General features: G+C 36.8%; 1 protein-coding gene across 2 annotated transcripts in view; it reads left to right on the top strand.

Moving 5' to 3' along the window:
* The window catches only part of LOC132821035 (zinc finger X-chromosomal protein-like), a 50,311-nt gene that overhangs the window by 22,338 nt on the left and 12,162 nt on the right, over window positions 1-15,811 (top strand). For both annotated transcript variants that reach the window (XM_060833525.1, XM_060833526.1), the window contains exons 4-8: window positions 5,792-6,367; window positions 9,062-9,220; window positions 10,015-10,158; window positions 11,824-11,865; window positions 15,555-15,692. In XM_060833525.1, coding sequence (XP_060689508.1) covers window positions 5,792-6,367; window positions 9,062-9,220; window positions 10,015-10,158; window positions 11,824-11,865; window positions 15,555-15,692 — 1,059 coding nt within the window. The remainder of the gene's footprint in view (window positions 1-5,791; window positions 6,368-9,061; window positions 9,221-10,014; window positions 10,159-11,823; window positions 11,866-15,554; window positions 15,693-15,811) is intronic.

The raw sequence follows: 15,811 nt of genomic DNA, 5'->3' as shown, positions 1-15,811 counted from the left end.
ATGCTGACCAATAAAAGCAAGTGTGCCAAATGCCGCCTTCACTACCCTCTCTACCTGACACTTCACTTCCGAGGAACAATGAACATGCACTCCATGGTCTCTTTGCAAGGCCTTGATTTTTTTTTAAGGAACCCTAGAAGGGGTTTGTGGTCTGTTACTATTGCAAATTTACATCTATAAAGGTATTGGTGGAATTTTGTCTGCAGGACCTTACCATTAAGTGTGTTAGTCATGCCCTGATTTGCTCTACCAAAATGCAACGTTTATCTAGATTAACCTCCATCTACCACTCTGGCACATTTGCTCACCTGATCAAGATCTTGTACTCTGGGCTAACCTTCTTTGCTATTCACTGCACCACCAGTTTTGGTGTCACCTGCAAACTTATTAACAGTACCTGCTCTATTCACATCCAAATCATTTATATAAATGACAAATAGCAATGGACCCAGCACACCGCTGGTCACAGGCTTCTCTGGATGTCTCTGGAGGAGTTCAGTCAGTATCTGGCGGCAGCCTTCACTCGGGACAATCACTCTTGCTCCCTATTGTAATATGCTGTCCTCAACAATGATCTGGTCTTACTGCGTCCATGAGAGGTTTCAATTCTGGTTGTGACGGCCTTTCTGTTTCCTCTATTACTACAGCTGTTTTATTTTGATAGGAAGGAATTATCTTGTGTCCACAGTTGGATGTGGTAGTTGGTGACTGGAAGGGTGTGCAGAAAATCTAAAATCAGAACACACTCTTCCAGGGTAGGCACCACCAGTGGTGTGTCTGTCAGTGGGAGGCAAGTCATGGTATCTGCATTTGTCACTTGGCCTTCTGGATTGTGTTCCAAATTGTAATTACATGCCCTGAGAGTAAAGGCCCACCATTGAATTCAGCCAGAACCTACAGATGACACGGCCTTGACTTCTTTAAGTAGCCCTAGAAGGGGTTTGTGGAATTTTACCAATACAAATTTATATCTATAAAGGTATTGGTGGAACTTTGTCACACCAAAGATGACCATATTTGTGTTCGGCATCAGCCAAAGTCTGTGAAATGTATGTTATGAGGTGTTTCTCTCAGTTGGGCCATTTGTGAGCCAACACCACGCTGCTACCATATGGGGAGGTATTGCATGTCAGAATAATATCTCACTTGTGAGCCAAGACTTTAGACAGTGATAGCTGCTTTTCACTTCTCTAAACTTTACTTCTTGGCTACGTGACCATTTCTAAGGCTGACCTTTTCAATAGCAGATAGAAGGGAGCCAGGTTACGTATGCATTTTCCATAATAGTTCACTGAACCAAGGAAAGACCTAAGCTCTGGAACAGATAGGGGAGCCTGAGCACCTTTTGATTGGAGCATAAAGTGAGGGCAATGGGTGAAACCTGGTCTTGTAAACTCTGTAGCCCAAGAAGGTCGCTTGGGTGTCTGGAACACACATTTTTCCCTTTTGAAGTGTGCATCCACCAGGGAGAAATGTCTGAAGGACTATGTCCAAGTTCTCCAAGTGCTCTTATTGGCATTCTTGGTTATTAGCACATCATCCAGATAACTGGCGACCTGTTCAGATTTGTAAAATGTTCTCCATCGTCCTCTGAAAAAGGGTGCAGGCTGATGATACCCCCACTTGCAGTCTTATATACTGGTACAAACCCTTGTGTATTAATTGTGGCATACAGTGTTGCAACCGCAGGTACGCGTGACTCACGTCCAGTTTCATTAAGGACACCCATTCCCCCCAGTTTTGTGTACAAGCCTCTGTGAGGGATTTGGTATTTATCCAGCTGCGAGAAGCAGTTTACCATTTGCTTAAAATTCCCACGAAGGCAACCGGCTAGTCAGGATTCATAATCAGTACGGTGAGTGCTGCCCATTCCATAGACTGTACTGGTTTGATGGTTCCTTTGCTTTCAAGCCTCCTGATTTCTGTCTCTACTTTTGCATGTAAAGCAAGTAGCAGTACGCGGAATTTGCTGAATATTGAAATTGCTTCCTGGTCAGAGGGTGGCCTTGACCCCTTTTGATAGTCCCTAGACCTTCTTGAAAAATCTCTGGGTATTTAATTAGAACTTTGGCTCAACATGGCTGCCTTAGCAATCGAGTGAATCTTTCTGAACCAATTCCACCCCATCAGATTTGGACCTGAGCCTTTTACTACAATTAGTATTAACGGCATCAACTGCTTCTCATAGGAGACTGAAACCAAAGTCATACCTTACAATTGATCACAGGTCCCCGGTGTACACTCTCAGGCTATCTGAGGTCTTGTATGTGAACGTAAAGATTGGAGTCCAGAGTGGATCTTGTTAAAGACTGTTTTGGATCATTAATACAGCTGTGCCAGTATCGACCTCTGTTAGAATCAGGGGACCAGGTAACCAAGCACTTATTTTGATAAGTTCTGATTTGGCTGTTGCTAATCATATTAACTGTTCCAAACCTGATGTAGATGAACTTTTCAGGGTGTGTATTCTCTTGGATACCAGCCTTATGAGTTCTTTTACTCAAGTCAGACCTTGTAGGATTCCTTTGCTGTCTCAAGTCCACATACTGGCAGCAACTACAATAGCTTGCCATCCAGACTCTGAAGAACACTTTAGCTATTTGGCTGAGGCACGGCTTTGTTTTGGAGTTTTACTGTGTGCTGATTGCCATCCCTCTGCTCAGGATATGTCTTGCATGAGGCAATGCGGTTGCCTAAGCTCAAGTGGTGTTCTCCAAGCTCAGTCAGACAGGTGAGGGTGTCCACTTCCAACAGGGTTTTGTAATAGCTGTGTCTGCCCAGCTTGCAAGGGTAAAAAGAATTCATTATAATTGACAGCATCTGACCATCAATTACAAGGCTTCTGATTGTACTGAGTTTCATTTCAGGGTCAGAATCAAACACTTTCATTAATTTCACAAGGGAATAGCAGTGAGTGTGATCACTTGGTGTCCTGTTTACACAGATTCACTGATGCTAAGACAAATGTTCTTAATTGCCTTAGAGCATCCTATTATCACTTGGTGAGCACAAATGTTTTTACCTTCTGCATACCTTGAGTTCCCCCTTTTTCTGAGCCTTCCAGCCTGTCTATTTTCTAGTGTTTAGCAAATGTGTTCTATAATTCAGCATTACATTTTAGTCTGAATGTTTAAAGGCAAGTTTTAAGCCTATAGCCTTTCTCAAAGATATCTTTCAAAAAACCTAATGAACCTGACCAAACACTTGGTAATCCCTCCAAATCTCTCCTTCTCTTGCCTGTGTGAAGTGTGCAGAGATATTTGTCCAGCATAAGTACTGTAGAAATTTGAGGTGCTGTGCTCTAGTTTCTTTCTATCCAAGGATGTTAGACAGCTCAGGAATGAAAGGAATAGAGAGAATTTTTGTTTTCCCTTTAATGGTTCTGGATTTTGTTGTTGTTATACTATCAGCAGATGGAAACTTATGAGTTTAATCTCAGTTCTGCAAACAATTAACTGTATCTTCACAGGTAGAATCATGGCTTAAATGTTACAGTGGGGGTTTAACACCAGAATGTTTGCTGTATGCACATTAACACAGAAATCATGAAGTTGCAGCCTGTCATCCATTGGTCCATCACAGGTTGCACTAGTGATCCTCCAACCGGTAGATCAGTTGAGAATTTTCCTCATTTCCACTCTCACATCATTATTAAAAATCTTTATAAAAGTACGATTTATTCAATTAAAGTTTTAAACTATGGTCTGATTAATAAGTACAACAGATTTGTCCTTAAAAATAATTTTATGTTGGAATGTTGTTTAATATCTCCATTAGAATTAGTTGCATTCTTTAATTTAACAAGTTATTTTCTCTGATACTTTAATTTAACATTCTGTAGAACATTGCTCTATTTAATGTATTTTTTAAAAGTAATTTTATTTTAGTACCATCTCTAAGTAATTGAAAATTCTTTAATGTAATTGGCTACTTGGATAGTAACCCTGCGCCTCCAAGCTGGAAATCTCCATTAAACAATGGTACAATCAATTGCGGGGTGACACAAATAAAGGTCTCACCGCAGATCACAAGATCTTTCAGCGGGATTTTCTTTGAAGTCAGCAGTGAGCATCTTTGCTTCCCTACTGACAACCACATTCAGATTAATGTCCCCTGTAAGTTACATACAGAGTACTCAGAAAACCAGAAAGTATCAATCTGTTAACATAGTACAGTCGGTTCTGCTGTAACACAGTAGTTCTGCTCTCCTGCAACCCCAGGTTATAAGAAAATCGCATGATATCAGCACTGTTGAAACTAATGGTGCCAGAATTGCGTTATAACCAACACACGCTATAAAAATTTGCACTGTAGAAACAGTGTTCCCAATTCCTCAATCTTGTTATAGCAAATTCACATCAATGACATGTGCATTATCGCAGATAAATTTAAAGTTTAGCACATTTAAATACATAGGTCATGCACAATGGAAGCAATTTAAAGGGGGCATTAAGTTGGAAGGATAGACTTTGCATTCTTCTGAGTTGTTTCCAGCCAAATCAGAATACTGTGAAAAGCCCAATCCTACTAAAAATAAGCAATAGATGAAATATATAATCTCTTTATAATTTTGCAAAGTAAACTGATTAGATAACTTATGTAGGAGGAAATATTGGTTTTGTTTTGCTGGAGACACTTTTAACGTATTATTTTGTTAGCTTACCACCCTTTACTGATTTCAGAATTACTTTATAGGAGACCTAAGCTTAAAAAATGTAATTTTTTTTTGCTTTAAAGTTGATTCATTTGTACTGTGTATCAGGTGTGAAGTTAATTACTCTTACGTTAGGTCAATAAAAATATAGCTTTATATTTTAAAGATTTTTGTTTATAGCCAATTTTAACTGTTTATCAGTTTTAAATTATTCAATCAGTAAAATGTAGAAATTTACTTTTATCTCCAAATCTAAACCTTTGTTTTGCTTTGACTGATTTAAATAATCTTCTATTAGGATAACAGTGGGATTATGTAATAGGTGTCACGAACTGAAGTTTTGTGGGACAAGATAATTTTCAATTTTTTTAGTTTTTATTAAAATTGAACCACTTGTACATTTTAGAGCGTTCTTCTGTATTAATATGTTTGTCAACATTAATGTGCTAATATCTACTATCCAATTTCAAATTACTCTGGTATGTTTCACTGTTGCACTCAAATGGAGTTTTTATGATTTTTGAAGTAAAAAATTAAGGTAAATGTATTATGGATTTTTTTTTGTTCTGTAAGTTGTTAAAATTCAGAAAACTTACTTGGAGGCCTTTGTTCCAGATACTGCACCAGTAGTAATCTGTTTAATTTTGTATTTACGTTTAAGATCCAAATGTTTACAATTCATAGGAGGGCACTTTATTAATTAAAAAAATGACAGTAACAGTTTAGAAGTATCTTCAAGGATCTTTATCGAGATGGTACTTGAAGTATGAATTACTGATATCTAACTGTGTCCCAGGGGTTCTGTATTTCTAAATACTGCACCTCAACGATCACTTTTTGAAATGTTTTAATAATGTGAAAAGAACTGAAAATTAGAGTGGTCAAGGATATTGTAACAGAATATTGTATCATGAATTCTGTACCAGAGGGAAATAAACGTATTCCTAGTCTAAAAACAATGCTGTGAAAAATCTATGATAGCCAATAGTAATAACGGTTGATAAACAATCTACTTCTTTTAGCTGATAATTGTAATTAGTATATAGAGGTTAACTAAATAAACTGCATTTTTTATTGTACTTTTTTTCTGTGTCAATATAATGTTGTGAAAGTAAACATTTCCCTTAATTTTTATAGTTCAAGAAGTGACTTCAGAACACATTGATGGGCATCATATTCTTGTAGAAGTTCAAGAGACTGTCTTTGTCGATTCTGCTATCAATTCTGGTCCCCACTTTGTCTCTGGCGATACAGACTCTGTTGTAATACAGGATGTCATTGAAGATGTTGTCGCTGAAGATATTGTTGCTGAAGATGTTCACTGCCCTGATATTATTGAGGAGCCAGAAACCATTATTGTACCTGAACAAGTACTGGACACTGATGTTGCCACAGAGGAAACCTTGAGTACAGTCCCTGAAGATGTTTTGGCTTCCGACATCAACTCAGAGACCATTTGTGTATCAGAACATGTCCTGACAAGCGAAGATGTGTCTGATATGGCTACTGTTGAGCAAGTTGCTGTCACAGAGGCTGAAATAGTCACAGGCACTTTGTCACCTGACGTTGAAGAAGTTCTAGTGGCCGATCCTGCTACAGAGACTGAGATAGACACACGGAGTTTACATGTTCAGAATCAAGAGACCGTTCCAGTCACCATTGAGGCTCCAGTAGGAAATAAAGACACCAGTGAGGATTATTTAATGATTTCCTGTAAGTGACGAGAGAGGTAGGCCTTTGGCACATGGAAAATGAAATATTAATGGACTTTATTCTTTTATCTCTGAAAAATAGCTGAATTAATTGTTCAGCGTATATTGTGTATAGTTAAAAAAATCTCACAACACCAGGTTATGGTCCAACAGGTTTAATTGGAAGCACTAGCTTTCAGAGCATTGCTCCTTCATCAGGTGGTTGTGGAGTACACAATTGTAAGACTTGTGTACAGACAGAATTTATAGCAAATGTTTACAGTGTGATGTAACTGTAATTATACATTGAAAAATACCTTGATTGTTAAGTCTCTCATCTGTTACCGAGTGACCATGTTAGTTTCACTTCTTTCATATGTATATCACAAAGCTTTTTTAAAAGTTACATTCTCAGGTTAACCTTAACAGTTGGTGTCAGCCCAGATAATATGTTGAAGGTGTTAAGCCTCCTGTATGCTGTTGTCTGTGCCATACAGTTTAGACTGATTCTAATCTAAAAAAATGAGTTAACAGAGTCTTGAATGGATTCATGCAGTTTTTGAGCAAAGTACAATGTAACTCTGCAAGTACAAATTCACCCCACAAACATATATGTATATGTGTGTGTGTGTTTGTCTGGATTGGGGGATTGAGAGTTTAAAGGGATCGAAGTCTGTGAGAGGGTGCATGTGGGAGTGTGTGTGTCTCTCTGTATAGAAGTGTGTGTGTGTACAGTGCAATGGTGGTCACCTATAGTGTGACATGAACCCAAGGTCCCGGTTGAAGCCCTCCCTATGGGTACCGAACTTAGCTATCAGCCTCTGCTCAGCCACTTTTCACTACTGCCTGTCCTGAAGTCTCCCTTGGAGGATGGTCACCCGAAGGTCCGAGGTCAAATGAAGTGTTCTCCAACTGGGAGGGAACAGTCCTGTCTGTTGATTGTTGTGTGGTGCCCATTAATCCATTGCCATAGCTTCTGCTCAGTTTCACCAATGTACCAAATCATATATATTATATAGGAGACATGGAGGCTGAAGCACTTGCAACTTATGACTAAAATTCAGGGGGAATAAATTGAATTTATTACAGTGAGTTTAAGTTTATAATTATAGATGACCTTACTAAGCCGCTGTGGCTTCTGTCTCCAAAATCAGACTCAGTGTTGCAGGTGAGCAAATATTGATACAAATTTTTTGAATTAGTTCTTTTAGCTACTCCTCCATCCTAATGATTTTTTTAGAGAGCTTGTATTCAGTAAATAACAGTTTAATTGTTTCCATCTTAGTTTTTTTTCAAATCTTGAAATTTGCATTAAAATGCATCTTGATGTTAACAATCAATGGTGTATCCTTGATTCAGTAGTCACACTAAAGTCTGGATGAGAAGATTGTCAGCTCATATGATGTAGTGGGGCTCACCTATTTAGACAAATATTATTGAGCTATTCTGGAGCTTCTTAAGTGAGTCTTTATATAGTTTTTGATTCCTTGACACCCTCTGCTGGGACATGGTTTCAGAGGTATCACTCGTACCTGGCACTTAACTTTTATGATTTTTTTTAATGCGGGAGGCTGAACAATGAGTGTCACCAACCTAAATGAATGTCAGACGATCAAAGCTTAATTTTATAATACAAGCCTCTATGCTTAATTGTTATCAAAATGAATGATTTCATTTTAAATTAACCATTTGTGTTCATTTGTATAAATTTACTTGAGGATTAGCTTTATCAATATGTATTTAGAGTGTGAGAAATTGGCTCTTGTTAAAAATGTTGTCTGATCTATTCCTTCATTTATTGAAATCTTGCGCTGTCTTGTTCCTTCAAAGCTTTACCCATTGTTCATTTATAAGGATCATTGTGATAGGGTAGTGAAGCAAAAAAACACATACTTAAGAGATCAGAACAGTCAACCAACTGTGTTTTTTAAAAGCTGGTGCAGATATTCAGGCCCAAGATTCTTGCTTTGGTACTTAAATGCTGCACAATTTATTTTTTCTGTATTTTTCATTTCAACTATTGTTAATATCCAAAGCTACCACTTTTTATATCCTTTTGTCTCAGCAGTTTAATAGTGTATATTTCCCAACTGAGTTGTTGAGCCTGAAGATTAGTTTTTAAGTCTATTCAATATTCTCTGCATACATCCTGGACAGATTCATGTAAACCATCTTTTAAAAAACAATCATGCAAGAGAACATACTGTGTGGTTGAGTTGTTGAGAAAGCATCTTCATAGATTCACTCAGTATCTGGTTATAGTTCGTAGCACAGTCTAGTAGTTATATTATCAGTTTTCAGTCCTTGGACCCAACTGTCCCAATTATCTTGGGTAGAGAAATATGTTTCCTGATTATTCTTTTTCACTGTCCAGAACCTCAACCGTGCTATACATTTTAAATTTTGTTTTAGCTTGTCTTAACTGTGTAGTATTTTTCTTTGTTAATATTTTCAGTTTTGCTAATTAAATAGTAGTTTCATCTAGCAAAATTTAAATGGTAACAGCGAACTTCTGTTTAGCTGTGTTTTTCCACATATAATTCTGTTCTGTATGTAAAGTTTTAGTGGAAAACATATTTGCTAATATAGCTCAAAGGAGTCAAAGGTGCATTTTCCTAGAAAACTAAATGGTTTGCAAGAAGCATGTCAAAATATCTTTTTCTATATAATGTGATACAATTAATAGTAAATTGTACACTTTTTTTATTTTAAAAAGTGGATGATGATGGAGGAAAGATTGGACATGAAGGAAATAGTGAACTAAAAATTGAAAGCGGCCTATCGGCACAGGGCGAACGTTTAAAAACAGATGGTGCTTGTTCTGAAGTCATTAAAGTTTACATTTTCAAAGCAGATGATGGAGATGATGATTTAGGTGAGTAATTAGGTATAATACTGCTATGTAAGTGTTTATCAGTTTTTAAGTAAACCATTGAAAAAAAAATCAGGATGGAGAGTGTGAGTTACGACCATATTCTGTGGTTGAACTAGGTGACTTTCGGCAAAATTGTTAGCTCAACTAATTTCTTGGCTTTTGTGTAATGGTTGTGGCCTTGTGTTATGTGAGTAACTAAGAAATAGGTTACTAGGAGTCCAATATATGTGTTTTTACATGCTTTCTTAGATCATTTTTGCACATAGTGAAAGTTTTGTGTCTGTGTAGAACTTGGATTGTTACAAACACGGAATCTACCGCCCCTCTTATTTCCCCTTGGAATGTTATACTCAAATTCAAGCTTTCTATCAAGAAAATAGAAATGAAGTAAGGTATTCCCAAGAATGTAAATTTCAGAAAATTTAGTTTTTGGCCTGCCCTATTTGTCCTTGTTTTTGTATACTCAATCCCATTGTTCCGTTGGAAGCATGTTGTCAATAAGTGTCTGTACTTCAAATATCTGCTATGGTGAAATTGCAAAACTTTTTAATCTATACAGCGGTTTCTGCTCTAGCAGATTTCTACAGTCTGCAACCGTGCCTTGTGTTATTTCTGTGAAATTTCACTTGCTTTGAGTCTGAGAAAACCACTGCAACAATAAGAAGTGAATGAGCCTTTATAAGCTGAGGAAGTGGGGTGAATATGGGAAAAATGAGAAGAGTAGGAATTGCTGGATTTTGATGGACTTTTTAATGTTGCAGTGCTGTTAACCTTTTATTTTCCTGCAATTTAAGGTGGAACTGTGGATATTGGTGAAAGTGAACCCGATAATGATCATACAGTTGGCTTACTGGACCAGGGCAGTGTAGGCAGAATATCACGAGAGAAGATGGTTTACATGACTGTTAATGATCCCAACCAGGAGGATGAGGACATAAGTAAGTAGCTGGTACAAATGTCTAACATGTAATTCTTATGTTGTATATTAGTACAGGTTTAATGTTGCCTTTTGTTTTTGTAAAAACAGGATTGCAACTAACTATGTTAAACACTACAGCAACAAATGCTTTTAAAGAAAAAATAATAGAGAAATAAATACGTAACATTTTTAAAACGTTTTCTCACAGGATATGGGAGTTGCTTGTTGGTCCAGTATTTATTATCCATCTCTAAATTCCCTTGAGAATCTGGTGGTGAGCTACGATGTACAGTACCATTAGGGAGGAAATTGCAAAATTTTGACCAGTAGAAGTGAGGAAATGGTAATGCAGTTCCAAATTAGGATGGCTTGAACTTTACGAGTGGTGATGCTGCTAAGCATTTGCTACCCGTTATGCCCTTGTACGTGTTAGAGGGTTGCAGATTTGGTTGTAGAAGAAGCCTTACTGAGGTACTACATTCCAGCTTTTGTGTGGTACATACATTTGCCACTGTGGCAGTGGTGAAGAAAGTGAATGCTGACGATGATGAATAGGATGCCAGTCAAATGGGCTGCTCTATCTTGCATTGCATCAAGCGTCTTGTTAGAAAATCCAGAGAAGCCCAAGCAATTGGAGAATTTTCCATCACACTTCTGGTACATACCTGGTAGATGTCTTTTTGGAAGTCAAAAACTGAGTTATTAGCCTAGCCTCTAATCTGTTTTTGTAGCCACTTTATTTATATGGATAGTCTGGTTCAGATTCCGGTCTATGGTAATCCTGAAGATTTAGACAGTGGAGGATTCAGCAGTTGTATTGCCATTGAGTGTCAGGATGGCCTTTGTCTAGCATATGTTTGGCACTTGTTAGCCCGAACCTTGATGTTGTTCATCTCTTGCCACATAAGTGTGTATTCGAAGACTGAAAATGGTGCTAAACATTGTAAAGTCATCCGTAAACATTCCCGCTTCTGACCTTATCGTGGAAGGAATGCTATTGATGAAGCAGATGAAGATGTTGTACCTCAGAAACTATCCTGAGGAACTCCTGTATTGATGTAGCGGGACTGAGATGATTGGATTCCAACAATCATCAACGTCTTCCTTTGTTCTTGGTATGAGTCCAACTAGTAGAGTTTTCCTGCTGATTCTTATTGACTTCAATGTTCCTAGGGCTTCTTGAGGAAATTCAAGATGTATTGAAATGGTTTTGAAACATTGTTCTTATACTGGGGAGCCCATTTTATATAATTTTGTTACCCTGATGTGCCTGCTTAGTTTTGCCAGTGTAATTTCTTTGTTTATTCCTGGAGTGTTGCTCACCTAAGCAAGCTTTCATAAATTACTCTTGCCTAGATATCCTGAAAATAGAGGTCACCTTCATGAGTGATTGATCTTACCAGGGAATGATCATTTTGGAGTTAATTATGTTACTTTTTGTATTGGTAATATGTTGCAGTAATTTTGCTAATGTCAGAAATAGCAATTTATTAATTTTTATAACTTACTGTAATGAGATGTTAACACCCAGCTTCTGGATTGCTGTGTTTGTCCGATAATAGTACACTATATTGTTTGATTAAACTTGCGTAAAATCTTTGGTCAATTTTTAAATTACTAAAAACAATGTGCATATATATCCTGTAGTCGAGTGATCAATAACTTGCATTTGCTTACGTCATAGTGAATACAACACAACAAGAAGAGAACTGCTACCTTCAAACAAGTGAGTGCCTTTTTTATTGTATATATCCTAAAATTGAAAGTTTTAAGTTTAGATAGCGTTGGAATGTTGATTAAGTTAAAAATCACACAACGCCAGGTTATAGTCCAACAGGTTTAATTGGAAGCACTAGCTTTCGGAGCGACGCTGCTTCATCAGATGATTGTGATGATGAAGGAGCGTTGCTCCGAAAGCTAGTGTACTTCCAATTAAACCTGTTGGATTATAACCTGGTGTTGTGTGATTTTTAACTTTGTACACCCCAGTCCAATACCGGCATCTCCAAATCATGAATATTGATTAGGTAGTCTTATGACTCAAATTATTGCTTCATTTTGAGCAGTAGTTTTTATGGGACTATTCTAAACCTTGTTCCCTGTGCATATTGATTATGCTTACGGCTTGAAAAGGCTTTAGGATTGAGGTTTTAGACAATATCACAACATATTTACATTATATTTGTTTGATGTAATCAAGGCAGGTAGTTCTGGGATAATGCACATTTCAGCAGCATGATTTGATTATAACATTGCTGAAGAACAAGGGAACAGTATTTTGGAGAACGCTTACCTCTTGGCAATAGCGCAATTCTAGCAGGGTTCAGTTCGTATGCTTCGGCCTACGCACATGCGATGTCAACGTCGTTCTATACATGCTGACAGAGCAGCTTTCTGTGAGAAGTACTGTATAGAGAGAAGCTTTCTTGCATTTTTTTTACATGTAATGTGTGAAATTTTCTTTTTTGTTTTGTTAATAAATATGACTTTAAACCTTCATTCAGCCTGTGGTATACTTTGCGTTAGACTTTTGGGTGATTCTTGAGCAGTTGTGAGTGTTTTTTTTGCTGGTCTGCCTCAACTCCACTTTTCCCATAGGCCCCACTTTTCCTATTATACGAGGTTTTGCTGCAACACAACAACACTGTTATAGGAGAACTACCCATAAATTATTTTAATCCCAGTTGATCTCTGTGGTGGTAGTTACAAAATTTGAAGAAAATTTTGAATTAACTAGATACTGATTTGTAATCATGACCTAATGAATGGAATCAACTCATGACCAAACGCAATTGTTATGACATGGCAGTGAACCTCTCTGTAAATTAAACCAAACACCCAAAAAGGCTCACCTCGCCTTGTAATCTGTTAAAATATGAGTGCCGGAGATGTCCCAAATTCCACTATTTCAAGAAAATAATATCAATTTATTTTTTAACTCTAAAAGTGAACATTAAAGAATAACTATTCACAACTCTAAGCCCCCCTCTCTCTTAACTGCTTATTATCTGACTCCAACCTTTTAACAATATGCTGTTCCAATAACACACATTCAAATTACATGAACTTAATTTCAAAACCACACATCCGCTGTTGTCTTCGGTGTCTGTCTTCTTCCGGCTAAAGATCTCCCTGGGTCGTCTTTCTTTTTACTGCGAATATGTTTCATATGAACAGGTACCTTTTGATAGAGAGTGTTTCCTAATTTCTTGGGTCTCTCCTGATGGCAGTCGCTCTCTCTGCAATTTTCAAAATGCTTACATTTTTACAGCCCCAACATTGGATCGTCTCATTGGTTAAATGTTGGCAAAACAATAAATTCAAACTCAACAGGGCTTTAGTATCCTGGAACATAATTTAAACTGGTTACAGTTGAGTTGTCAAAAAGCAACCAAATCGGGTATCCATTTCACAGGCAACTGTTAGATATTTTCAATTTTCCAGTACACTTTCGGACTGCCATCTAGTCATATACATAGGTGTGTGTAAGCTGTCAGTTCAGAACAGCATTCACGCTTTCTTAAAGGTTCAGTACACATCTTCAACTTCATAACACATATTGGAAACTTTCAAGCTAAATTTGTTCCAATTTAATTAAATGTAATACTTAGATATCTGTAAACTAAACTCTTTTTAAGTATTCATATCAAGCTTCAGTCTCTTTTTTTTGAAATATAAAATATTTATCATTTGAAGAGCGATGTTGCTTGTGGAGAAACTTGTTGATAGCAGCATAGTTATAGATTGTGCAGAGATGAGCAGACTTTCTGTTTTCCAACATGATAGCAAAGTTGTATCTGGTCTAAGAATATTACCTAAAGTACAGTTTATCATTTTTCCCCCAGTGTGTTCAGATTTCAGTTCTTTTGTATCATATTCAATTCCTGTAGAATTTAGGTGTTGCATCCACATTTGGATCGAAGCTGTGATGTTTTCTGGAGGTGGGATGGTTCTGGTGGATATGAACACAGCTTTTATTTCTTTTCCTGAACTGAGGAGTTTCAAATCCTCTGTTTTTTTTATTTACAGTAGTGCTTATTCTGCCCCATACCAATGTTGTATGCTTTTAGTTGTAGGACAAAGTGAAGAAACATTGAGTGCAGAAAACTTCATTCATATTTCCCCCCCACCAGGAAGAAAAACACCCGAGTGACCAGTGACAAGCAGTGCAAGAACAGAGCTTTATTGACTAGTCGCAATTGATGGTTCCTTTGATGAACTTTAACGATTTGGAATTGGCTAATATTGCTGTAATTGGTCTGGCTAAATTAATCCTGCATTTTGTTACTAAGATACACCTGGGCAAATTTTGAATAGAAGTCATCATCACAGACATTCTAAAATCCATTTTTTGAAGGGCACGATGAACTTTGATGCACAGGTTTTAAGTTTTATGTGTATGATGCTGTCAGGGATTCATAATAAGCAGGAAGAGGGATAAGCCATTCAGGTCTTCAAGTTGCTCCACCATTTAATAATGTTATACCTAATCTCCTAAAATTAACCTCACCTTTCTCCAATCTCCCCTATGCCTTCAATCCTTCATACCAAAAAATCGTTTCTTGTATATACTTAATGAGTGGGCATCCACAACTCTCGAGTATAGAAATCCAAAGATTCACAGATATTAAAGTGGAAAAATTTCTCTTGATCTCTGTCCTATGTGTTGACTCTTTAATCTGATACTGTGATGTTATTACAATTTATTATTTATGTTATTATTATTTCCTATTACAAAAATGATCTCTCATTTTTGTAATAGGAAACATTGATCTAGTTTACCTTGTAGCCTTTGTGTATGTAGTTCGAAACTGGACAGTATGGATTGAACAGATTGGTTGTGTAAATTAGCAACAAAGTGATTTGGATTGTTGCATTCATAATCATCTGTTTGAGTGTAAAAGATGGATGAAGAAATGAAGAACTTGAGGAAAACAATCTGGCACAAGAAGAAAGATGCCATTGTTCTGCTCGGCTGATGAAGATATTTTTAAACTGGATACATGAAAGCCAACAGTTACTTAAATAATGATGCACTTTTCCCATTATACTTGAGTCATTTTCATTTTAACAATATTAAAGGTTTTACTTTATCCTCCGTAATATGACTAAAATTGCTCTTTATTCACCATTAACATCTACTACCACTGATTATGAAACTGATTTACCTTAGAGGTAATAAGGAAATTATTGATTTACATAAATTTATGTGTTGGGAAAGGAAAATCTAAATGCGAACAAATTAGGTTTACCCCCACAACATTATACAAGAATTGGATCCATATTACCCTGAAAGTTTTTGCTTTTATGTTTAGTAAATAAATATATATTCATGTATCTATGTCTTGAGTTACTTTTTAACGAATTGGGAGAAATTCTCTGTCACTTCTCAAGCCTATTGATTGGTTTTTGCAGGTTGTACTGATATTGCAGATGAAGTTTACATGGAAGTCATTGTAGGAGAAGATGATGCAACAGTCGGTCATGAGCAACAAATTGACGACGCAGACATTAGCAAAACATTTGTGCCTGTAGCTTGGGCTACTGCATATGGTAATTATTTTTAAATTTTCTTCTTTAACATTTCCTTTTTATTGTAGGATTATTTTCAGTATAACGTTATATATTTTGATTGAAAGTTTTCTTTTGCATTTTAAACTTATCAAGTCAAT

Source organism: Hemiscyllium ocellatum, chromosome 12, assembly GCF_020745735.1.
Source record: "Hemiscyllium ocellatum isolate sHemOce1 chromosome 12, sHemOce1.pat.X.cur, whole genome shotgun sequence".
Classification (NCBI taxonomy): Eukaryota; Metazoa; Chordata; class Chondrichthyes; order Orectolobiformes; family Hemiscylliidae; genus Hemiscyllium; species Hemiscyllium ocellatum.
The sequence above is the reverse complement of the archived record's forward strand: the minus strand, read 5'-3'. Positions and strand labels throughout refer to the sequence as shown.